The following is a 20,576-nucleotide window of genomic DNA, read 5'->3' on the forward strand; positions in this document are numbered from 1 at the left end:
TACCAGCAGTAATTTAGAATGAAAACAAACATATACCATACATATACTGTTTAGTCTGTACCCAGCCAGGATTTTGTAGTTTGTATCAATCAATCAGAATAGAGCTGGAAGGTCTTCTGTACAATCCCCTGCTCAAGCAGGAGACTCTATAGTACCATTTCAGACAATTAACTTCCAGTCTCTTCTTAAAAACCTCCAGTGATGAAGCATTCGCAACTTCTGAAGGCAAGGTGTTCCACTAGTTAATCACTCTTAGGAAGTTTCCCCTTAATTCCTGGTTGTTTCTCTCCTTAATTAGTTTCCATCCATTGTTTCTTGTCCTGCCCTCTGGTGCTTTGGCAAATAAGTTGACCAATCTCTCAAATACTGGAATACTGTTATCATGTCCACCTAGTCCTTCTATTCTCTAGACCAGTGGTTCTCAACCTGTGGGTCAGGACCCCATTTGGGGTCGAACGACCATTTCACGGGGGTCGCCAAACAACGCAGTCCGCCATTTTTTCCCCCTTTTCCTTAGCTGTGCTACTCCCTTTTATTCTATTGGCTTTTGAAAGCCAATAGAATAGACTCTCTTGAATAGAGTCTATTCTATTGGCTTTCAAAAGCCAATAGGAATTGTCCAGGCTGTCTCTGCCCTGCTGAGCCCGCCAAAAGTCCCATTCTGCAAACGGTGCTGCACCAGTTGAGTAGTCCTCGACTTACGACCGGTTGAGTAGTCCTCGACTTACGACCGGCTGGGGGGTCACAGCATTAAAAAGGTTGAGAACCACTGCTCTAGACTAACCAAACCCAAATCCTGCAACTGTTCTTCATAAGTTTTAGTCTCCAAGGCTTTAATCCTCTTAGTTGCTCTTCATTGCACTTTTTCCAAAGTCTCAACATGTTTTTTGTAATGACCAAAACTGGATGCAGTATTCTAGGTGTGACCTAAAGTGGTGCTAATACTTCACATGATTTTGATTTATGCCTCTCTTTATACAACCAAGGGTTGTATTAGCTTTTTTGGCTGCCGCTGCACACTTCTGACTCATATTTAAGTGATTGTCCACTAGGACTCCAAGGTACCGTATATGCCGGCATATTAGGCGACCCGGCGTATAAGACGACCCCTGTCTTTATCGCCGAGCTGCATTCCTAGAACGTCGTCTTATACGCCGGAAACTACCAGTATTTCCGGCATATAAGACGACTCGGCGTATAAGACAACCCCCGTCTTTGACACCGAGTTTAGCGCTTCCGGAAGTCATCTTATACGCCGGCATACATGGTACCTCCTCACAGTTACTGTTTTTGAGCCAGGTTTCGCCTAATCTGTACTTCTACCTTTGGTTTTTCCTGCCTAAGTCTAAAACCTTGCTTTTCTCCATATTAAATTTCATTTTGTTGGATAGGGCCCATTGCTCAAATCTGTCAAGATCTTTTTGGATCCTGAGCTTGTTTTCTGGGATGTTTTGGCTATTCCTGCTAGCTTAGTGTCATCTGCAAATTTGATGAGTTCTCCTTCTATTCCCTCATCTAAGTCATTTATGAAGATATTGAAGAGTACTGGGCCTAAGACAGAACTTTGTGGTATCCCATTGCTTACTCCCCTCCATGTAGATATAGTACCATTAACTACTTGTTAAGTACGGTTTCTCAGCCAGTTACAAATCCATCTGGTGGTGATGCTATTTATCCAATATTTTTCCAGCTTACTAAGAAGTAGGTTGTGGTCTACTTTGTCTAAGTCTTGCTGAAATCTGAATATACTATGTCTACAGCATTTCATTCCATTGGCATCCTTCAGTTTCGATAGACTATGGTATTGTGCTCTGGAAAGAAGTCCTAAGGCAGCATCTGGTGTGGCTAAAAAGGCCAATTCGAGAATGGCAGTCCCTTCCACACTGAGGGCAGATACAATCTGTCCCCTGTCCAGCCCCCAGGTTTCACTGGTTCCGGGACTGTCTCTTTGCCTCAGCCTACCACACAAGTGTCTCTTCAAATTGGAGAAGGCCATGCTGCATCTTTAGCCTCCAGGCTGAATGATCAGAGGTCAAGGATTCCCAGCTGTTAATGTCCATTCCCAAGTCCTTTAGGTCCTTCTTGCAGATATCCTTATAACGCAGCTCAGGTCTCCCTCTGGGGCGCTTTCCCTGCACTAGTTCTCCATACAGGAGATCTTTTGGAATCCAATCATCAGCCATTCTCACAACATGCCCAAGCCAGCATAGACGTCGTTCTTTCAATAGTGTATACATGCTAGAGATTCCAGTACATTCCAGGACTGCACTATTTGGGACTTTGTCATGCCAGGTGATGCCGAGAATACGTCAGAGACAGCGCATATGAAAAGTGTTCAGCTTTCTCTCCTGCCATGTGTGAAGAGTCCAAGGCTCACTGCAGTACAAGAGTGTGCTCAAGACACAGGCTTTATAGACCTGGATCTTTGTATGTTCTGTCAACTTCTTATTAAGCCATACTCTCTTTGTAAGTCTGGAAAATGTGGTGGCTGCTTTACCAATACGTTTATTCAGCTCAGTATCTAAGAGCGTGTCTGAAACAGTTGAGCCGAGGTACACAAAGTCATGGACAACCTCCAGTTCCTGTGTAGAGATTGTAATACAGGGAGGTGGATCCACATCCTGACCCATGACTTTTTCAGGCTGATTGTTAGACCAAAGTCTTGGCAGGCCTTACTAAAACAGTCCATAAGTTGTTGAAGATGTTCGGCAGAGTGAGTAGTAACGGCAACATCGTCAGCGAAGAGGAAATCCCGTAGGCATTTCAGCTGGACTTTGCTCTCAATCTAGAGAGATTAAAGAGTTTTCCATCTGATCTGGTCCGGAGATAGATACCCTCTATTGCAGTTCCAAAAGCGTGTTTCAGCATGACAGCAAAAAACAACCCAAATAAAGTTGGCGTGAAGACGCAGCCCTGCTTCACTGTACTTCGAATGTCAAAGGAATCTGATGTTAGGCCATCAAAAACAACAGTGCCCTTCATATCCTTATGAAAGGACCTGATGATGTTGAGGAGCTGACATGGACATCCAATCTTGAAGAGAATTTTATATAAGCCATCCCTGCTAACCAACTCAAAAGCCTTTGTAAGATCTAGGAAGGCTACGAAAAGTGGCTGTCTTTGTTCCCTGCATTTTTCCTGCAACTATCTAAGGGAAAATACCATGTCAATGGTGGATCTGTTGGCTCGGAATCCACACTGTGATTCTGGATAGACTCTTTCTGCAAGCACCTGGAGCCTCTTCAGTATGACACGGGCAAGCAGCTTCCCTACAACACTAAGAAGAGAGATGCCATGATAGTTGTTACAATCACCCCTGTCGCCTTTGTTCTTATATTGCATCCTTCATGTCCTGTGGTACTCCACCTTCCCTCCAACAAAGGCAGAAAATTTCGTGCAATTCAGTGGGAATGCTCTCTTTGCAGCACTTATTTCGGCAGGGATGTTATCTTTCCCGGGTGCTTTGCCGGAGTCGCGTTTAATTCTGTCAAGCTCCTCCAAGACAGGCAGGCACTCAATATTATTTAATGCTTCTTCAGTTACCTCATTTTTTTCTGGAATATAACTCAGAGTAGCGCTGCACCCAACATGCCATATGCTGTGCTCGGTCCCGGATAACCTCGCCTGTGGCAGACTTCAGAGGGGTAGATTTCTTCTGTATTGGACCTACGACCTGCTTAATGCCATCATACATCCCCTTGATATTGGCTGAGTCAGCTGTTATCTGGATCCGAGAGCAAAGTTGCAGCCAATAATTGTTAGCACATCTCCTGGTGGTCTGTTGGACTTTGCTACGCGCAGCTTCCAAAACCCATAGGTTGCGGTCACTGGAACAGGCTTATATGCAATTAAAGCTCTCCTTTTTTCCTCGATGGCTGGCGTTAGGTCCTCCGAATGGGCTTCAAACCAATCTGCTGTCTTTCTGGTCTCTTTACCAAATATTGACAAGGCGGTGTTATAAACAGCGTTCTTGAAATATACCCAACATTCAGATGCATTTGCTTCAGATGGGCCTGGGAGAGTCTCCTTTAGTGCTTGTGCAAAATCAAGCAAAATCAAGCTCCTCCAAGACAGGCAGGCACTCAATATTATTTAATGCTTCTTCAGTTACCTCATTTTTTTCTGGAATATAACTCAGAGTAGCGCTGCACCCAACATGCCATATGCTGTGCTCGGTCCCGGATAACCTCGCCTGTGGCAGACTTCAGAGGGGTAGATTTCTTCTGTATTGGACCTACGACCTGCTTAATGCCATCATACATCCCCTTGATATTGGCTGAGTCAGCTGTTATCTGGATCCGAGAGCAAAGTTGCAGCCAATAATTGTTAGCACATCTCCTGGTGGTCTGTTGGACTTTGCTACGCGCAGCTTCCAAAACCCATAGGTTGCGGTCACTGGAACAGGCTTATATGCAATTAAAGCTCTCCTTTTTTCCTCGATGGCTGGCGTCAGGTCCTCCGAATGGGCTTCAAACCAATCTGCTGTCTTTCTGGTCTCTTTACCAAATATTGACAAGGCGGTGTTATAAACAGCGTTCTTGAAATATACCCAACATTCAGATGCATTTGCTTCAGATGGGCCTGGGAGAGTCTCCTTTAGTGCTTGTGCAAAATCCTCTACTTTGCCCTGATTGGGGTCTTGCTAGTATTGATATGTGGTCTTCCTTCCTCGAGTGATGCAATCTCTTTATTTTCAGTTTTATTTTGCTGCACACCAAAGAGTGATCTATATCGCAATCAGCATCCTGCGTGTGATTGTAACACTGGGAAGGTTGGAGCGCCTGGGAAGAATCAAGTCGAGCTGGTGCCAATGCTTCGATCTTGGGTGTCTCCAAGAGACATTGTGTTGAGGCTTTGTTTTAAAGAATGTATTGTTAACACAAAAACTGTAGTAGCAACAGAACTCCAGCAGGTGGTGGCCTTTTTCGTTCATCTTCCCGATGCCGAACTGACCTAAGCAAGTGGGCCAAGAACTATAATCAGCTCCAACTCTGGCATTGAAGTCGCCAAGAATAAACAGTGGTTCTTTTTCAGAGATTTTCTTAATAATAGCAGCCAGATCGTCATAGAATTTGTCTTTGGATTCTACTGAAGATGATAATGTTGGTGCACATGTACTAATAAAAGTAGCCAATTCTGCTGGTAAGTGTAGCTGCAAGGACAGAATTCTTTCACTTCCAGCAGCAGATGGAGTAATGAATCCTAGTAGGGTGTTTCTTTGTTTTTTTAGACAACAGAATAAGGCTGCCTGCATTTATTTTATTTATTTATTTTATTTATGAGACTTATATACCGCTTTAAGTGCGAGCACTCTCTAAGCAGTGTACACCAGTAAGCAATGTATATATATATATATTTACATTGCCCCCAACAATCTGGGTCCTCATTTTACCTACCCCGGAAGGATGGAAGGCTGAGTCAACCTTGAGCCGGTGAGATTTGAACCGCTGACCTGCTGAACACAGTCAGCTAAAGTGGCCTGCAGTACTGCACCCTAACTGCTGCGCCACCTCGGCTCTTGAAGCTTGTTCCAAAGAAACAGCTAGCACAAGCATTAAAAGATGCAAATGCTGCAGTATCAAGTATAAGCACCAATTCACTGCAAGAAACAAACCAACTAATGTACAGCACAGCTGCAGTTATAACTGAATACCTGGGATGCAAAATCAACAAAGAAGAAAAACAAACAAACAGTGCACCAGAAAAATGAAAAGTTAAACTAGAAAATAAGATCAGCAAGTTAAGATCACATGCAAGCAAACTAGAACAGATGAAGGAAAAGAAGTTGAAGAACCAGAAGACCGAAGAATACCTAATCAAGAAATACCACTTAGAAACAAGGAAGATCAAGGAAGCACTGGAAACAATAAAGCAACAAATAACAGTTATAGCCAGGAAAATCAGTAGATACGAAGCTCGAATTGCAAACTATAGGCAGAACCTCCAATTACAATACAATCAAAAACGTTTCTACCAATCCATCAATGGAGAAACTGCAATGAATCAGTCAGTACCTGACAAGGAAGAAACAGTGCAGTTCTGGAAGCAGATATGGGATAACCCAAAGAAATACAACAAGGATGCGGCTTGGTTAAAAGAGGTGGATGCAAATAAAACAGAAGTTGAAATGAAAGAACTAGTAATAAAAACAAAAATGGTAGAAAAAAGAGCAAGGAAAATCAAAAATTGGTCAGCACCAGGTGAAGATGAACTGCATGGGTTTGGGTTGAAACATCTAACTGTTATACACCCACTCATTGCCAAGCAGTTCAACAATATACTACAAGGAGGAGAAATTGAAAAGTGGCTAACAACTGGGAAAACCTACCTAATAATGAAAAATCCAGCAAAAGGGGCAACACCAGGCAACTACAGGCCAATTACCTGCTTACCAACAACTTTCAAATTACTAACTGGTATGGTAGCTGATGCAGTACAACAGCATCTAGTTGAAAACAATCTCTTTCCACCTGAGCAGAAAGGAAACCGCCCTAATAGCAGAGGAACAAAAGATCAACTCCTAATAGACAAAATGATCTTGGAAAACTGCAAGAAAAGGAAGACCAACCTGAATGTGGCATGGATTGACTACAAAAAGGCATTTGACTCTCTGCCACATGATTGGATAATAAAGTGCCTAGAAATAACAGGAGTCAGTAGAAACATCAGAAAATTTGTGCAAAGATCGATGGCACAATGGAAGACACAGTTGCAGATCAATGGTGAGAGGCTGGGAGAGGTTAATATCAAGAGAGGAATATTTCAAGGAGATTCATTATCACCATTACTATTTGTTATTGCACTGTTTCCTCTGTCAACAATACTGAATAACTCAGGACATGACTATCAAACATCAAAAACATCTGCCAGACTATCCCACCTCCTTTATGTGGATGATCTGAAGCTATATGGAAAAACATCATCTGAAATAGAATCGCTGCTCAACACTGTCCATATACAGTATATAGCCAAGATATTGCAATGGAGTTTGGCTTGGACAAATGTGCCACACTTACTATTAAACAAGGAAAAGTAGTGAAAACCGAAGGAATCAAAATGCCCCATGAAAATAACATTAAGAGGGACGTCATCATGGAACGGGTGAAGGAACAGATCTCTGTTCCTAAGTCCCGGGAAAATCTTCGCCAAGAACCCAGCAAGGGCTTTGCTGATCCCAGAGAGATCGGTAAATTAAAGAGGAAGCTTCAGAGGAGCCGGGTGGAAAGCAAACACCCAAGCAGAATGAAGCAGCACTCTTAAAATTGGCAGAGATGAAACCAGTCTTTTAGACAGGCCTGGAGCGATGGCGGCAGCCCGAGAGGGAGTGGAAAATTGAACCGACAGCTTTGTAACAGGAGACGAGGAAACCCCCGAAGGAGGTAATGATCATTTGGCTGAGAGAAGGCGCAGGAAAAGTAAAGCTATAAAGAGAGAAACACAGTGGCAACTAAATTGAAACAGAGCGGAGAAGGGAGCAAATAGAGCAGAATGAGAACAGTGTGAAGAATGCTGAGAGCCCACTGTAAAGTTTTACAAAATGTGAGAGACTGGAATTTAAGAACGGCAAGAAGGTGTGAATGAAATCAAAGAAAGGACTGGAGAATAGGACAGTTGGAGATAATTAAAGGTGATTAAGAAGGACTTTGAAAAATTAATATAAGGATTAAAAGGTGAAAGGAGACAACGGAGAAATTTAGCTTATTTTTGAAGAATAAATAACATTGAAACTTGGACTTTAATTGACATATATCTGGATAAAGTGACGAGTGGATGTTTTTGGAAATATTGGATACAGAGAAGAAGAAATAAGAGGTGATATTTGGTGCATTGGTGGACATATTAAATTGAGACTGAGAAAAAAAGGCTGATGCAATATTCACTCACATACAAGCAGTGTTTAAGCTACAAGTAGAAAAGCGGACTCAGGCAAATGTACTAAAAGTACTGAAGTAAATGAATTGTATTAATGAATTGTATTAATGAAATAGAAATAATCATAGCATAGTAGAGAAGTATAAACAGGTGACTATTCAAGTAAGAGTGATAGCGAATGAAATTAAGAGTGGTGACAACACTTAGAGAATAGTATACGTATATGTATCATGTATGGTGTTATAGAAATATATATATATATACATAACAGATGTTAAGAATATTATAAAGTATACAAGATAAATAGTGGGATAAGGAAAGGTACAACTTTACTTGTAATTTTAGTTGTTAAGGTTAATGTTATACAATGATATTATAGTCATATATATTGATTTATAGTTAGAAGTATTATATATATTCTTTATGCAAAAGTGGAGAAATATTACTCAAGTTATAAAAATGACAAGTACTGTAACTACAACTAAAGTTAGCAAAAAAACAGTTACAAATCCCACAAATACAATGGCCTCTCCTTCAGGCCAAAGAATCGTGTTGGGGAAAGAAAAAGAAAAAGTAGAATTGGCAATGAACCCACAGAGTTTGCAGATAACACTACAAACAATTCAAGAAACAATGATGATGACCCAAGAGGTAATAGCAAATAATCATGAAGAAATGAAAATACATCATAAAGAAATTAAGAATGATATTGGAAAAATGAGAGATGAAATTAAAAATATGAATGATAAGATAGGTAATATACAACAAACAATAATGGAAAATGAACAAAGAATTCAAAAAGTTGAAACAAAAATGGAGCTTGTTGATAGTAAAATAGAAGGGATGATACAGAAATCTGATCAAGCAAATAGGGAGTTGACTGAATCTATTGCTTTTCTGGAAATGAACAAAGCTTCGTTTTGTTTAAGATTTCAAAATATTGTTGAGGAAAAGGAAGATTTGGGAGAAAAGATGGCAGAGATTTTGGCGGTGATTTTAGGCAAAGAAAAATTGGAAGTAAAAAGAGACATGGATGAAACATATAGAGTATACACAAATTATGCACGAAGGTATAGATTGGCGAGAGGTTCATATAAGGTTTACTAGAAGATCAATAAGGGATGAAATATATAAAAAAACAAGAGACGAATCAATAATGTATAAGGGTAAAGAAATAATTGTATTAAAACAAATACCACGTAGTATGCGAAATCAGAGACGAGAATACCAATTAATTAAATATAAAGTCAAGTTTCGTTGGTTAATACCTGAAGGCATATTTTTAACTTGGCAGGAGAAAAAAAATACAAGATAGATACACTTGAGAAAGCACAGGACTTTTATGAGAGTTACTTTTCACAAGGTGAAGAACAAGAAAGTAGGGAAGAGCCGGAGAGTAAAAGTTATGATGAAGATCTATTAGAGGAAGTTGATTGAGAGCGAGAAATACAAAAGTTACAAGAAAGAGAAAGGTTAGAAAGAGAAGCAAAAGGAAGACTTATAGAGACAAGAAGGATAAAACAAAATAAAAACAAAAAAATAGGTCAAGTTAAAAATGGGAGACGTAATTAAGCTCTTTTCTATAATATCAAGAAAAAGAGTTTAGACGTTTAACAATTTAAGGAAATTGGATGTAGATGTGATGTATCTTTAGGAAGTTTACATAAAATAGGATTATAGAAAATTACTAGAGAAAGTAAAATTTAGAAACATTATACACAATATTAGCATAAAACAAGAAAGGAGGAATTATTATATATGTCAAAGAAAAATAAAATTAAATAAATATATTTGGATGAAAAGGGGTGAATTTTAATGTTGGAAATAGTATTAGAGTAGAAACAGTATATGAACTAAATAATATGAGAATATTTGTATGATCACCATGCTTAGATGGAATTCCGGTCGAATCTTATAAAAAATATGAGTGTTACTACAATGAATAATGTTGGATTCCTAATAAGTAGTAGAACATGAAAGAAGGAAAATGTAAATAAGAAACAATGGGGCAATAAGGACAAATATTTCAAAAAAGAAAGAGGGGGGAAATGTAAAGAATAGAAGAGTACTGTTACTAACTGCTTTAACAAAAAAGGATATATTACGTGTGTATGTGTGTAATTTTTGTTTTGTTTTGTTGGTCTAAAATAATAAGAATTAAAAAAAGAAAAGAAAATAACATTAAGAGTCTGGAGGAAGATTACTACAAATACTTGGGTATCCTTCAAGCTGACAACATCAAGCACACTGAAGTCAAGAAAAAGATTAGAGGTGAATACATCAAGAGAGTGAAGAAGATCTTAAAGTCCAAACTCAATGGAGGAAATACCATAAAGGCAATCAACACCTGGGCAATTCCAGTCATTAGGTACACAGCTGGAATAGTGGACTGGACTCAAGCAGAACTAAAAGCAATGGATAGGAAGACCAGAAAAATAATGACAATGAATCATGCCCTTCATCCACGCAGTGACATTGACAGACTTTATCTACCAAGGCAAATAGGTGGGCGTGGAATGCTACAAGTACATCAGATGGTTGAAGAAGAAAAAATGGCTTTGGAAGAATATCTGAAGAATAATGATGAAGATGCACTGAAATTAGTATATCAGGAAGGCTTACTGACTACTGGAAAGACCAAACTGGCCTACAAGAAAGACCAAATGAAGAACAGAATAGAGGCATAGGAAGACAAAGCACTACATGGCCAATACATTAAAAAAATAGCTGGGAAAGCAGATAATAACAAGACCTGGCAATGGCTAAGAGCAGGAAAATTGAAGAATGAGACCAAGGGACTAATTCTGGCTGCACAAGACCAAGCCTTAAGGACAAATGCATATAAAGTCAAAATTGAGAAGACAGAAACAGATAGTAAGTGCCGCCTATGCAAAGAAGCTGAAGAAACAGTGGACCACCTGGTAAGCTGTTGCAAGAAGATCGCACAGACTGACTACAAGCAGCAGCATGACAAAGTAGCAACAATGGTGCATTGGAAGATCTGCAAGAAATATCATTTTGCCTGTAAGCAAAAACTCGTGGGATCATAAAATAGAGAAAGTCATAGAAAATGTAAAATTAAACTGCTCTGGGACTTCAGAATTCAAACCGATAAGCACCTGCAACATAACACCCCGGACTTAACAATTGTCGATAAGAAAGACAAAAAAGTCTGGATAGTGGACGTGGCAGTGCTTGGAGACAGCAGAATAGACGAGGAAGAACTGGAGAAGATAACAAAATACAAAGACCTACAAATAGAAATAGAAAGACTATGGCAAAAGCAAGCAAGGGTAGTACCAATAGTAATAGGCGCCTTGGGTGCAATCCCAAAACAACCAGAGCACCACTTGAACACCATTGGCATTGACAAATTCGCTATTAGTCAATTGCAAAAGGCGGCCTTACTAGGAACTGCTTCCATCCTGCGACGATATCTGTAATACCATCAAACATCCACATCTGCCTATCCCAGGTCCTGGGTAAGAACTCGATAGGTAGACAAAATGCCAAATCCAGTCTGAACATCTGGCTGACTGTGCGATGATCCATAATAAAGTTGGAAGGGACTTTGGAGGTCCTTGAGTCCAATCCCCTGCTCAGACAGGAAACCCTACACCATTTCAGACAAATGGCTGTCTTAAAAACTTCCAGTGTTGGAGCATTCACCACTTCTGGAGGCAGGTTGTTCCACTGGTTAATTGTTCTAACTGTCAGGAAGTTTCTCCTTAGTTCTAGGTTGCTTTCTCCTTGATTAGTTTCCATCCGTTGATTCTTGGTTGCTGTTTTCTTCTAAAAGTGACATGTTTCCATGTCTTTCCCTTTAGGTTCATTTATAGCATCATTTTTTATGGAAGCTATTTGTTCTCTGTTGTGTTCAATTTGGGTGTATCGATTTTCTTCTTTTTGTTCATGTATCGGGTCATTTTTTTTAGAAGCTTTTCCCTATTGTGTTTAATTTTGCTGTAGTCTTTCTTGATTAGGTTGGGGATTCTTGCTTTGTTCATTGAGTTTCAGAGTGGTTAGAATTGCTTCTAGACCCTTTACTTTTTCTTCTGTAAATTCTTCCTTCATCAAAAAGTCCCCTCTGAGTTTTCCTCCACCTGTTCTTTCTCATAGTGTAACTTACTGTATATTCTAATAAGATAGGGGTGTCAAATTGCCTGCCCGTGAGCCGGACGCATCATGAAGAAACCGTGCCCACCCCATTGCCAGCAATGGAGAAACGTCGCAAGTTTGACATGTCTGTAATAAGAGATCTGAGTCTACTTTCTCCCCATTCATAGGGTAAAGAAGTCAGCACACATCATTAAGTTTTAAATCATGACTTACTGTATGTACTTCAGTGCATTTCTAAAGTAATTCCTTAAGTTAGTTGGTGGTAGCCATATATGTGCTTTTCTGTTTTTCACTCTGCTATTTCATATCTCTCATTTAAGGTCTGGCAGACTGGCATATCCCTGCTGCTGGAATGTTTCTATGGATTAAGATTAAGGGAGTTCCTGATACCCAAGAACTGATCATGAAAAAAGCTTTGGAGAAACAAGTATGAAAAATAAATATTGAACTTAAAGCACAATGGGGAGAGAGGGCAAATACATTTTTTAACAATTCTAATATGAGAAGCATATGACTGACTGAGAAGGGTTTTGTTTTAGGTGTTGCTTGTCCCTGGATGTTCATTTAACATTAACAGTTCTGATCCCAGCTCTCATGTCAGAGCCTCCTTCTCTCTCTCTTCTCCAAGTCAGATTGATCAGGTGAGTGAAGTTTGCCTTGTCTCCACATCTACCATTTCATCAGACTCACAGTCATTATTCTTATATTATAGTTGATAAGCCATGTTCTATTCCATTTCAATCTTTCAAATTTGAATCTTTCATTACTTTTCATATTTCTATTGACAGGATGATTTAGTTATTTGCTGGAAATTTTTAAAGGATTAGAAAGTTAATTCAGTCTTATAGAGTATGGGATTGGTATAGGCATTATAGGATCCTGCTTTTAGGTAACATTAGAATCATCTCCATGTAACACAGAATATTGTTATGAATTTCTGAACACAATGTACATTTAGATGTATTTATTTATTTTATTTTATTTTTAAAATTTATAAGCCGCCCCACTCCCGAAGGACTCTGGGCGTCTAACAATAAAAAACACATAAAACATAACAAACAACAATACAAAAACAATCATCCAGGGGTAAGGTTTTATAAACCCCAGGCCTGCCGGAAAAGCCAGGTCTTAAGTAGCTTACGGAAGACCAACAGGGTGGGAGCGGTCCTAACCTCCGGGGGGAGCTGATTCCAAAGCATGGGCGCCATCACAGAGAAGGCCCTCCTCCACGGCCCCGCCAAATGGCACTGCTTGGCCGACGGAGCCCGAAGGAGGCTCAGCCTGTGGGATCTAACCAGACGTAGGGAACTATGAGGTAGTAGGCGGTCTCGCAAATAGCCTGGCCCTGAGCCATATAGGGCTTTAAAGGTAATGACCAACACCTTGAATTGGACCCGGAGACCAATAGGCAACCAGTGCAGCTCATGGAGGATAGGTGTAACGTGGGTGTATCGAGGAGCACCCACTATCACTCGCGCGGCTGCATTCTGGACCAACTGTAGTCTCCGAATACTTTTCAAGGGTAGCCCCATGTAGAGCGCGTTGCAGTAGTCCAAACGTGAGGTGACAAGGGCGTGAGTGACTGTAAGGAGAGCCTCCCGGTCCAGGTAGGATCGCAACTGGTGCAACAGGCGAACTTGTGCAAAGGTCCTCCCAGCCACAGCCGTCAATTGATGTTCCAAATTCAGCTGTGGATCAAGGAGGACACCCAAGTTGCGAACCCGCTCCAAAGGGGGTATATTTTCCCCCGCAAGAGTCAACACTGGACAGTCGACATGATCCTTGGGAGGCAACATCCAAAGCCACTCGGTCTTGTCAGGATTGAGCCTGAGTCTGTTAACCCCCATCCAGACCCTCACGGCTTCAAGGCAACGGCCCATCACATCGGCCGCTTCACTGAGAGAGCTCGGGGAGGAGATATATAACTGGGTATCATCAGCATACTGATGAAACCTCACCCATGCTGTCTGATGATCTCACCCAGCGGCTTCATATAAATGTTAAATAGGAGGGGAGAGAGGACCGACCCCTGTGGCATGCCACATTCAAGGGGCCTCGGGGTTGACCTCTGCCCTCCCACCAATACCGATTGCAACCGGCCAGAGAGGTAGGAGGAGAACCACTGTAAAACAGTGCCTCCCACTCCCACCCCTTCGAGTCGTCGCAAAAGGATACCATGATCGATGGTATCGAAGGCCGCTGAGAGGTCAAGTAGCACCAAGAGGTTATTCCTCTGTCTCGGGCCCGCCAGAGATCATCCATCAGCGCGACCAAAGCGGTTTCTGTGCTGAAGCCGGGCCTAAAGCCAGATTGAAAAGGGTCTAGATAATCCGCTTCATCCAGAGACCGTCGGGGCTGGAGCGCCACCACTCTCTCTACAACCTTCCCCACAAAAGGGAGATTGGAGACTGGACGGAAGTTATTTAAATCAGCCGGGTCCAGGGTAAGCTTCTTGAGCAGGGGCCTCACAACCGCCTCCTTCAGGGATTGTGGAAAAGACCCCTCCCTCAACGAAGCGTTGATCAACACCTGGAGCCAGCTTCGTGTCACCTCCTTGGCAGCCGAGACCAACCAGGAAGGACACGTGTCCAATAAACAAGTGGAGGCGCTCATTGCTCCCACCGCTCTGTCAACATCCTCAGCGGTCACAGACTCAAATTCATCCCATAAAACTGAGCTAAGACCTGCCCCAGTCATCTCGAAAGGCCCTGCCCAATCGGAGTCTAGGTCTGTCCGAATCCGAGCGATTTTGTCTGATAAGAATTGCACAAATTCCTCCGCTCTACCCTGTAAGGGCTCCCCAGCTTCCCGAACATTAAGTAGGGAACGGGTCACCCTAAACAGGGCGGCGGGGCGAGATTCTGCAGACACAATAATTGCGGAAAAATGCGAACATTTTGCCGCTCGTATCGCCACTAAATAAGTCCTAATATAGGCTCTTAGAAGTGTCCGGTCGGATTCGGAGTTACTAGCGCTCCAGCATCGCTCTAGACATCTCTTCTGACGCTTCATCTCCCGTAGTTCCTCAGTAAACCAAGGTGCCCTCCGGGATCCACAATCACGGAGAGGTCACAAAGGCGCGATCCGGTCTAACGCCCCTGATGCCGCCTTATTCCAAGCAGCGACCAAGGACTCAGCCGGTTCGTGGAGGAGGGAATCAGGAAAACCCCCAAGCGCTATTTGGAACCCCTCCGGGTCAATTAAATGCCTGGGGTAGAACCACCTAATCGGTTCCGCCTCCCTGCGGTGGGGGAGTAGGACCGAGAAATCTAACCTCAACAGGAAGTGATCCGACCATGACAAGGGAGAAGTGACCATACCCCTTAAATCGAAATCACGTCTCCACTGCCCCGAGAGGAATACCAAGTCGAGCGTGTGTCCTCCCCTATGGGTCGGACCCTGAATTATCTGGGTCAGGTCCATGGTTGTTATGGAAGCCATGAACTCCTGAGCCACACCAGAGGATTCGCCGAGTGACAGCAAATTGAAATCCCCCAGCACCATAAGCCTGGGGAATTCCACCGCCAACCCGGCTACCCCCTCCAGCAGCTCAGGCAGGGCTGTTGTCACACAGCTGGAAGGCAGATATGTCAACAACAAACCCGACTGAACCCTTGAATCCAACCTCAAGAGAAGTGACTCACACCCAACAACCTCTGGGGCTGGGATCCTGCGAGGTCTCAGGGATTCTCGGACAAGAATCGCCACTCCCCCACCCCTTCCCTGGAGTCGCGGTTGGTGCATTATCTGAAACCCATCTGGGCACATCTTTGAGAGAGGAACACCTCCCTCTTGGCCCAGCCTGGTCTCAGTAATACATGCCAGGTCAGCCTCCTCATCCAGTATCAAATCCCGGATGAGGGGGGCTTTATTAATAACCGACCTGGCATTAAAAAGCAGCAGCCTGAGGCCAGGGTCCTGAACACCCCCCTCTCCAGGTATTGGAGAAGAGTCCAAGGTGTCAGAACAGGTAATCGCTCTAATGCAGCGAGTCCTTGTTCCCCGAAGATGGCCCACCCCTTGGCTCCCGCCATATCTACCTCTCCCTACGATAACCGGGATGTTCCGGCCCACCTCCACCCCCGAAAACTCCCCACCCACCCCGCAGGTCTCCCTTCCACCATCCCCCCCTTCCGGCAGGCCACATCTCACATTCAAATCGAGCCGGGAAGTACATCCAGCCCCCCCTCCACTTCTGTTTACACACTCAGCAGAGGGGGCACCAGTTCTTGTTCCCAGCTCCATCACTCACACCCATACACACCCTAATACAATAAACTAAAAAGGTTAAAAAACGATCATACAATCAGCATACACTAGCTAAAAGATTCTGAGAATCAAGGTCAAGAATCACAAAGAGCCACCACCACCCCCCCCCCCGGCAGCAACGGCAGCAATGACAACGGGATGGTGCCACCCAGCCCCCCCGTGGTGCGTGGCAGCCCCACTGGTCTCGCAATGTATCGATGAAATATTGTAGGCATTTGTAGATATTTAGCTATCAAGTCAATTGGCCTAGGAATAGTACCAATATAGTTAATGTAGGATCTTTAAAAAAGATTTATTTCTACTTAAATTCATGAATAGTGCCAATGCATAGAAGAGTGATTTCTCTTCATCTAAATCTTAATTCCATTTAGACAATGTGGAATATACGTGAAAGAAATATATGTATAGGCATTGCATGAAACATTGCAGTGCACTTTCAAGGTGGAATCTGTTTGTATGTGACATTGATCATGAGAAATATTCGTAGTAGATGGAAAAAAGGTTGGGTAAGCTATGGCTCATCTATGTAGCTATTTCATATCTTGAAATTCCAGCTTATGTTTCTGCATTTGTATTGATGAAACTATATTGGAAAGAATATTCAGATCTTTTACATGCATACCTAGTGCCCTCCTTGAGCCATATAATAAGGCTCAAAATATTACTGGTTTTATTTTGTTATTATAATAATTCATAATACTATTCTTATTATAATTATATACCCATTACTATATTTAGGGCTAAACAATATTATACAAAATAAAAAGTACAAAATAGTAAACTACAGAAATTAGATGGATGAGATAAAAGGAAATACAGCTAAATCTAGCTTACAATATCAGCATTCACTGTTTCTTTCAAACTTTCTGTTTTTGCAAATTATTTTTTCCTTATTTATACCATCATTTTACTGATTCATGTCCTTTAAATAGCAGTTCTTGTTGTTGTTACAGGGTTTCCAAAGATTGGCTGACATCATTAAAGAAGCTGTATGATTTATTAAATGAAAAATCCTTAAGAAGAAAAATACGTTTTTCCAGCTGTATAGAATATACAATGATATAGAATATAAGTGATAAAGAATTTTATGCACTTTTAAAATGTACATTAACATCTGAAAACATTATATGAATATGTGCAAAACTTACTTATTAATTAGGTTGCCACAAAAACTTTATTCAGGGTGAAATCTTTTACCACCAAAGTTTTTAATACTTTTCAGATTTCACAGGGATGCTGTTTTTTTATCTTAGTATTCTCCCCGAAGGTAAGCATTATACATTTCAGAATCAGGCATATTTGTGTGGAATTGGTTTAATTTCTGTTTCTTTTAATAATGTTCTATATCTTCTAATACTTGTCATGATTCATTCAGAAATTTTTTAAGTCTATTGCATGTTTTGTATTTCTTTGAAGTTTAAAACAAACAAAACTAAGTGGGAAAAAGTTTTCTGCAAATGGAAATTTAAACTCAAGGAAACCACAGGTAAGAATGAGCAGAATTTGAGAATAGACTCCCTAATATGAACAACTTTATTTTTTGGCCCATATAAATTAAATATTCCATTATATAATGCTGTGTATATCTTATAAATTAAAACTGTATTTGATGTCATCATAGGAATTCTTTCACAGCAAAGTTTTCTATGGAAATCCTGATCTCCTATACTTAAAATTTTGGATTAAGAAAACAGACCTTCATAATAAATTTCAGTGTGTAAAAGCAGGAAAATTTATATATTTTTTAAAAATGCTATTTACATTTTTCTGAGTTTCATCCTACACAGTCACCTATAAGATTCCTATCCTCTAGTTTAGAAAAACAAACATCTATATCAATAAATAACATTCTGTCTATTTCTTCTGAGAGTAGATAGCTTTATTTTCAGGATGCATATTTTAAATACTCAATAATTGAATTATAGAAGTGAGATCATGTAATACTTATGAAAAGAGAAATACTTCCTCCGCCTGGTTATTGGCCAAGCAAAACAAGTTGTCAAGCTACGAAGATTTATTTTATTTGGACTGCCATATTGTTTCTAGCTTGTCTACAGTTGCAAGGGGGGGGGGGAGAGAAGAAGAAATGAAGAAATGTGTTGGCCAGTTGAAGGTTTCTTCTCTCATAACAATTGCTGGAAGATTAATTGGACAGTGTGATTGAACTGTCAGAGAGGGAGGGAAGATTTTACTCTTTTAATTATCTGTTTCCACCATGTTGCCTGCGCTACCTTTTCTTCTATTTGCCAGTATGTTATGCCTAATTAAAGTTAACATTAAAGATTACTGTCTCCAGTATTTTACTTTGTTGGGCTTTTCAGCCAGGATTTGACACTAGCCTAATTGAAGAGCCAAGAAAAGTCAAAAATTATTTTGCACAGTGCATTTATTTGTCATATTTTAGTACTTTAAAATAGAAATGCTGATGCTCTCACGAGGATATTTTTTTTAATGATTATGATTTTTTCTCTAGGTTTAACTAATTGATCATTCCTAAAGAGGGAATATTGCTATAGATTAAAAATAAGCAGATAATCTGAAACTATCAGATGGTGGTGGGAAAAGTACTGAAGAAGAAAAGATAATTTCTTCTCCAAGTTCCTTCTGTTATTCAACATGTCACTATAGCTCACTCTATCCTCTCATGCCTAGCATCAATTGACCTATTCATGTTAATGGCTGCGATCAACTTCACAACCACTTAAATCCTCTGGCATTAAGCCATTCCTGGGTGCAATCTGATATAAAAAGGTCTAAGTTCTCTGAAGTGACTACATGTCTTAGAAACCCTGCATTACAAGACAAGATTGCCAGGCACCAACAGCTGCCAAACAGTGGTGGCTATAGGCATGGGTGTAAACATCTGCAAGATGGCAGACAGTATTCCAATCCAATTCCTGTGCTTTTCTTGTATTGATACATACAAATGGAGCGACACTTAGATTATAATGCCATGCCCAGGACCTGTACCACCATGGACATTGCTCCTCCAAAGCAACCCCCCCCCAAAAGAGAGAGGAGATGTGTCTGAGTATGTTTTGACTCCTGGTAATTGTCAGGATTAATTTTTACAGTTTTCTTGGCCACATTTTGAGAAGTGGTTTGCCCTGGCTTTCTTCCTAGGGTGGAGTGAGCAAAATTAGTCCAAGGTCACCCTGCTGGCTTTGTGTCTAAGTCCACCCTTATGGTCCTTACCATCTATTTAACATTTCAAGGCTCTTCATATTTGTCAGCAACTAGGAGTTGTTCTGAATTGAAAGGGATTTCATTTGCATTTATTTCTTTTTTTAAAAGACATTTTATTGGTTTTTTAATTCTCAAGAAAAGGTACTCAGGACACACCATGGTGTTTGGGTAATCAAACATTCAAAGGTGAAAATATATAAACAACTCAACTCAATACATTCACTGTCCCCTCTCTATTTCCCTCAAATAGCATAATACGTTTAAAATATTCCATTTCTAATTTAAATTTCTATTACTGCTAAACCTGTTTTAAAACTTTGTCAGTTTATAATTACCATAATCAAATCTAACTTTAAATCAACAAGTTATCAATTCAGGTATCCCTTCCAGATATATTCTAATTCTTAATCTCTCACATCCCTCCTTTTATCACCAATCTCATTTATTTCTTCTTCCACTACACAATTGATATTCTAATTAAAATAAAATATTAATCTACCCTATACATATATAATCCCACAATCAATCAATCTCTTTAAGATAACAAAATAATGTTAAACCTTAAGTCATTTCAATTCATTAAACAAAGTTCAAATTTCATCCAACTGATTATCATGCCTTATCACATCTATGATATCATACAGAAAGGTCATCTTACTAATTTGAAACACTCAATTACTTATTGAAACCATCCAAATCTAAAAAGTCAACATTTTTTCAATTCCAATACATAATAATTTTCATCAAAATAAATCTATTATTCCAAAAGGTACATTCTTAATCTATTTAAAATATCTATTCTAATAATCACCCATATATATATATTCATATTCTTACTTCTAACTCTAAATCTTAATCCTTAAAACAGTCCATAAATCCAACATTGCCTTTTAATCCATTACACAATTTTAAATTTCTCTTTTCAGTCTGATTCTAGCTTTTTTCTGTGCCAGGCAGGTTTCCATAACCAAGCTTCCCTTTCAGTCAGTAAATCTATTTTTGTTGCTTGCAGTGGCCTTTGAAAGGATAGGAATCCCATCCTCCGCATTAGGCATCTATTTCTCTCATCCTTAAAGCATCATTGCTTTGTAGTTTCAAATCTCAGTCTTTGCTTCTTCTGTTCCTCAAAG

The 20,576-nt window shown here is 40.4% G+C and overlaps 1 protein-coding gene across 4 annotated transcripts in view; it reads left to right on the top strand.

Annotated features, from left to right (window-relative positions):
* AADAT (aminoadipate aminotransferase) overlaps positions 1-18,544 on the top strand; it is a 61,297-nt gene extending 42,753 nt beyond the window's left edge. For all 4 annotated transcript variants that reach the window (XM_039323151.1, XM_039323150.1, XM_039323153.1 and 1 more), the window contains 3 exons: positions 12,312-12,418; positions 12,531-12,632; positions 17,214-18,544. In XM_039323151.1, the coding sequence (XP_039179085.1) occupies positions 12,312-12,418; positions 12,531-12,632; positions 17,214-17,255 (251 nt within the window). In that variant the 3' untranslated portion in view covers positions 17,256-18,544. The remainder of the gene's footprint in view (positions 1-12,311; positions 12,419-12,530; positions 12,633-17,213) is intronic.
* Positions 18,545-20,576: the final 2,032 nt, after the last annotated feature.

Source organism: Crotalus tigris, unplaced genomic scaffold, assembly GCF_016545835.1.
Source record: "Crotalus tigris isolate CLP2741 ecotype Arizona unplaced genomic scaffold, ASM1654583v1 scf7180000024167.7108832, whole genome shotgun sequence".
Taxonomy (NCBI): Eukaryota; Metazoa; Chordata; class Lepidosauria; order Squamata; family Viperidae; genus Crotalus; species Crotalus tigris.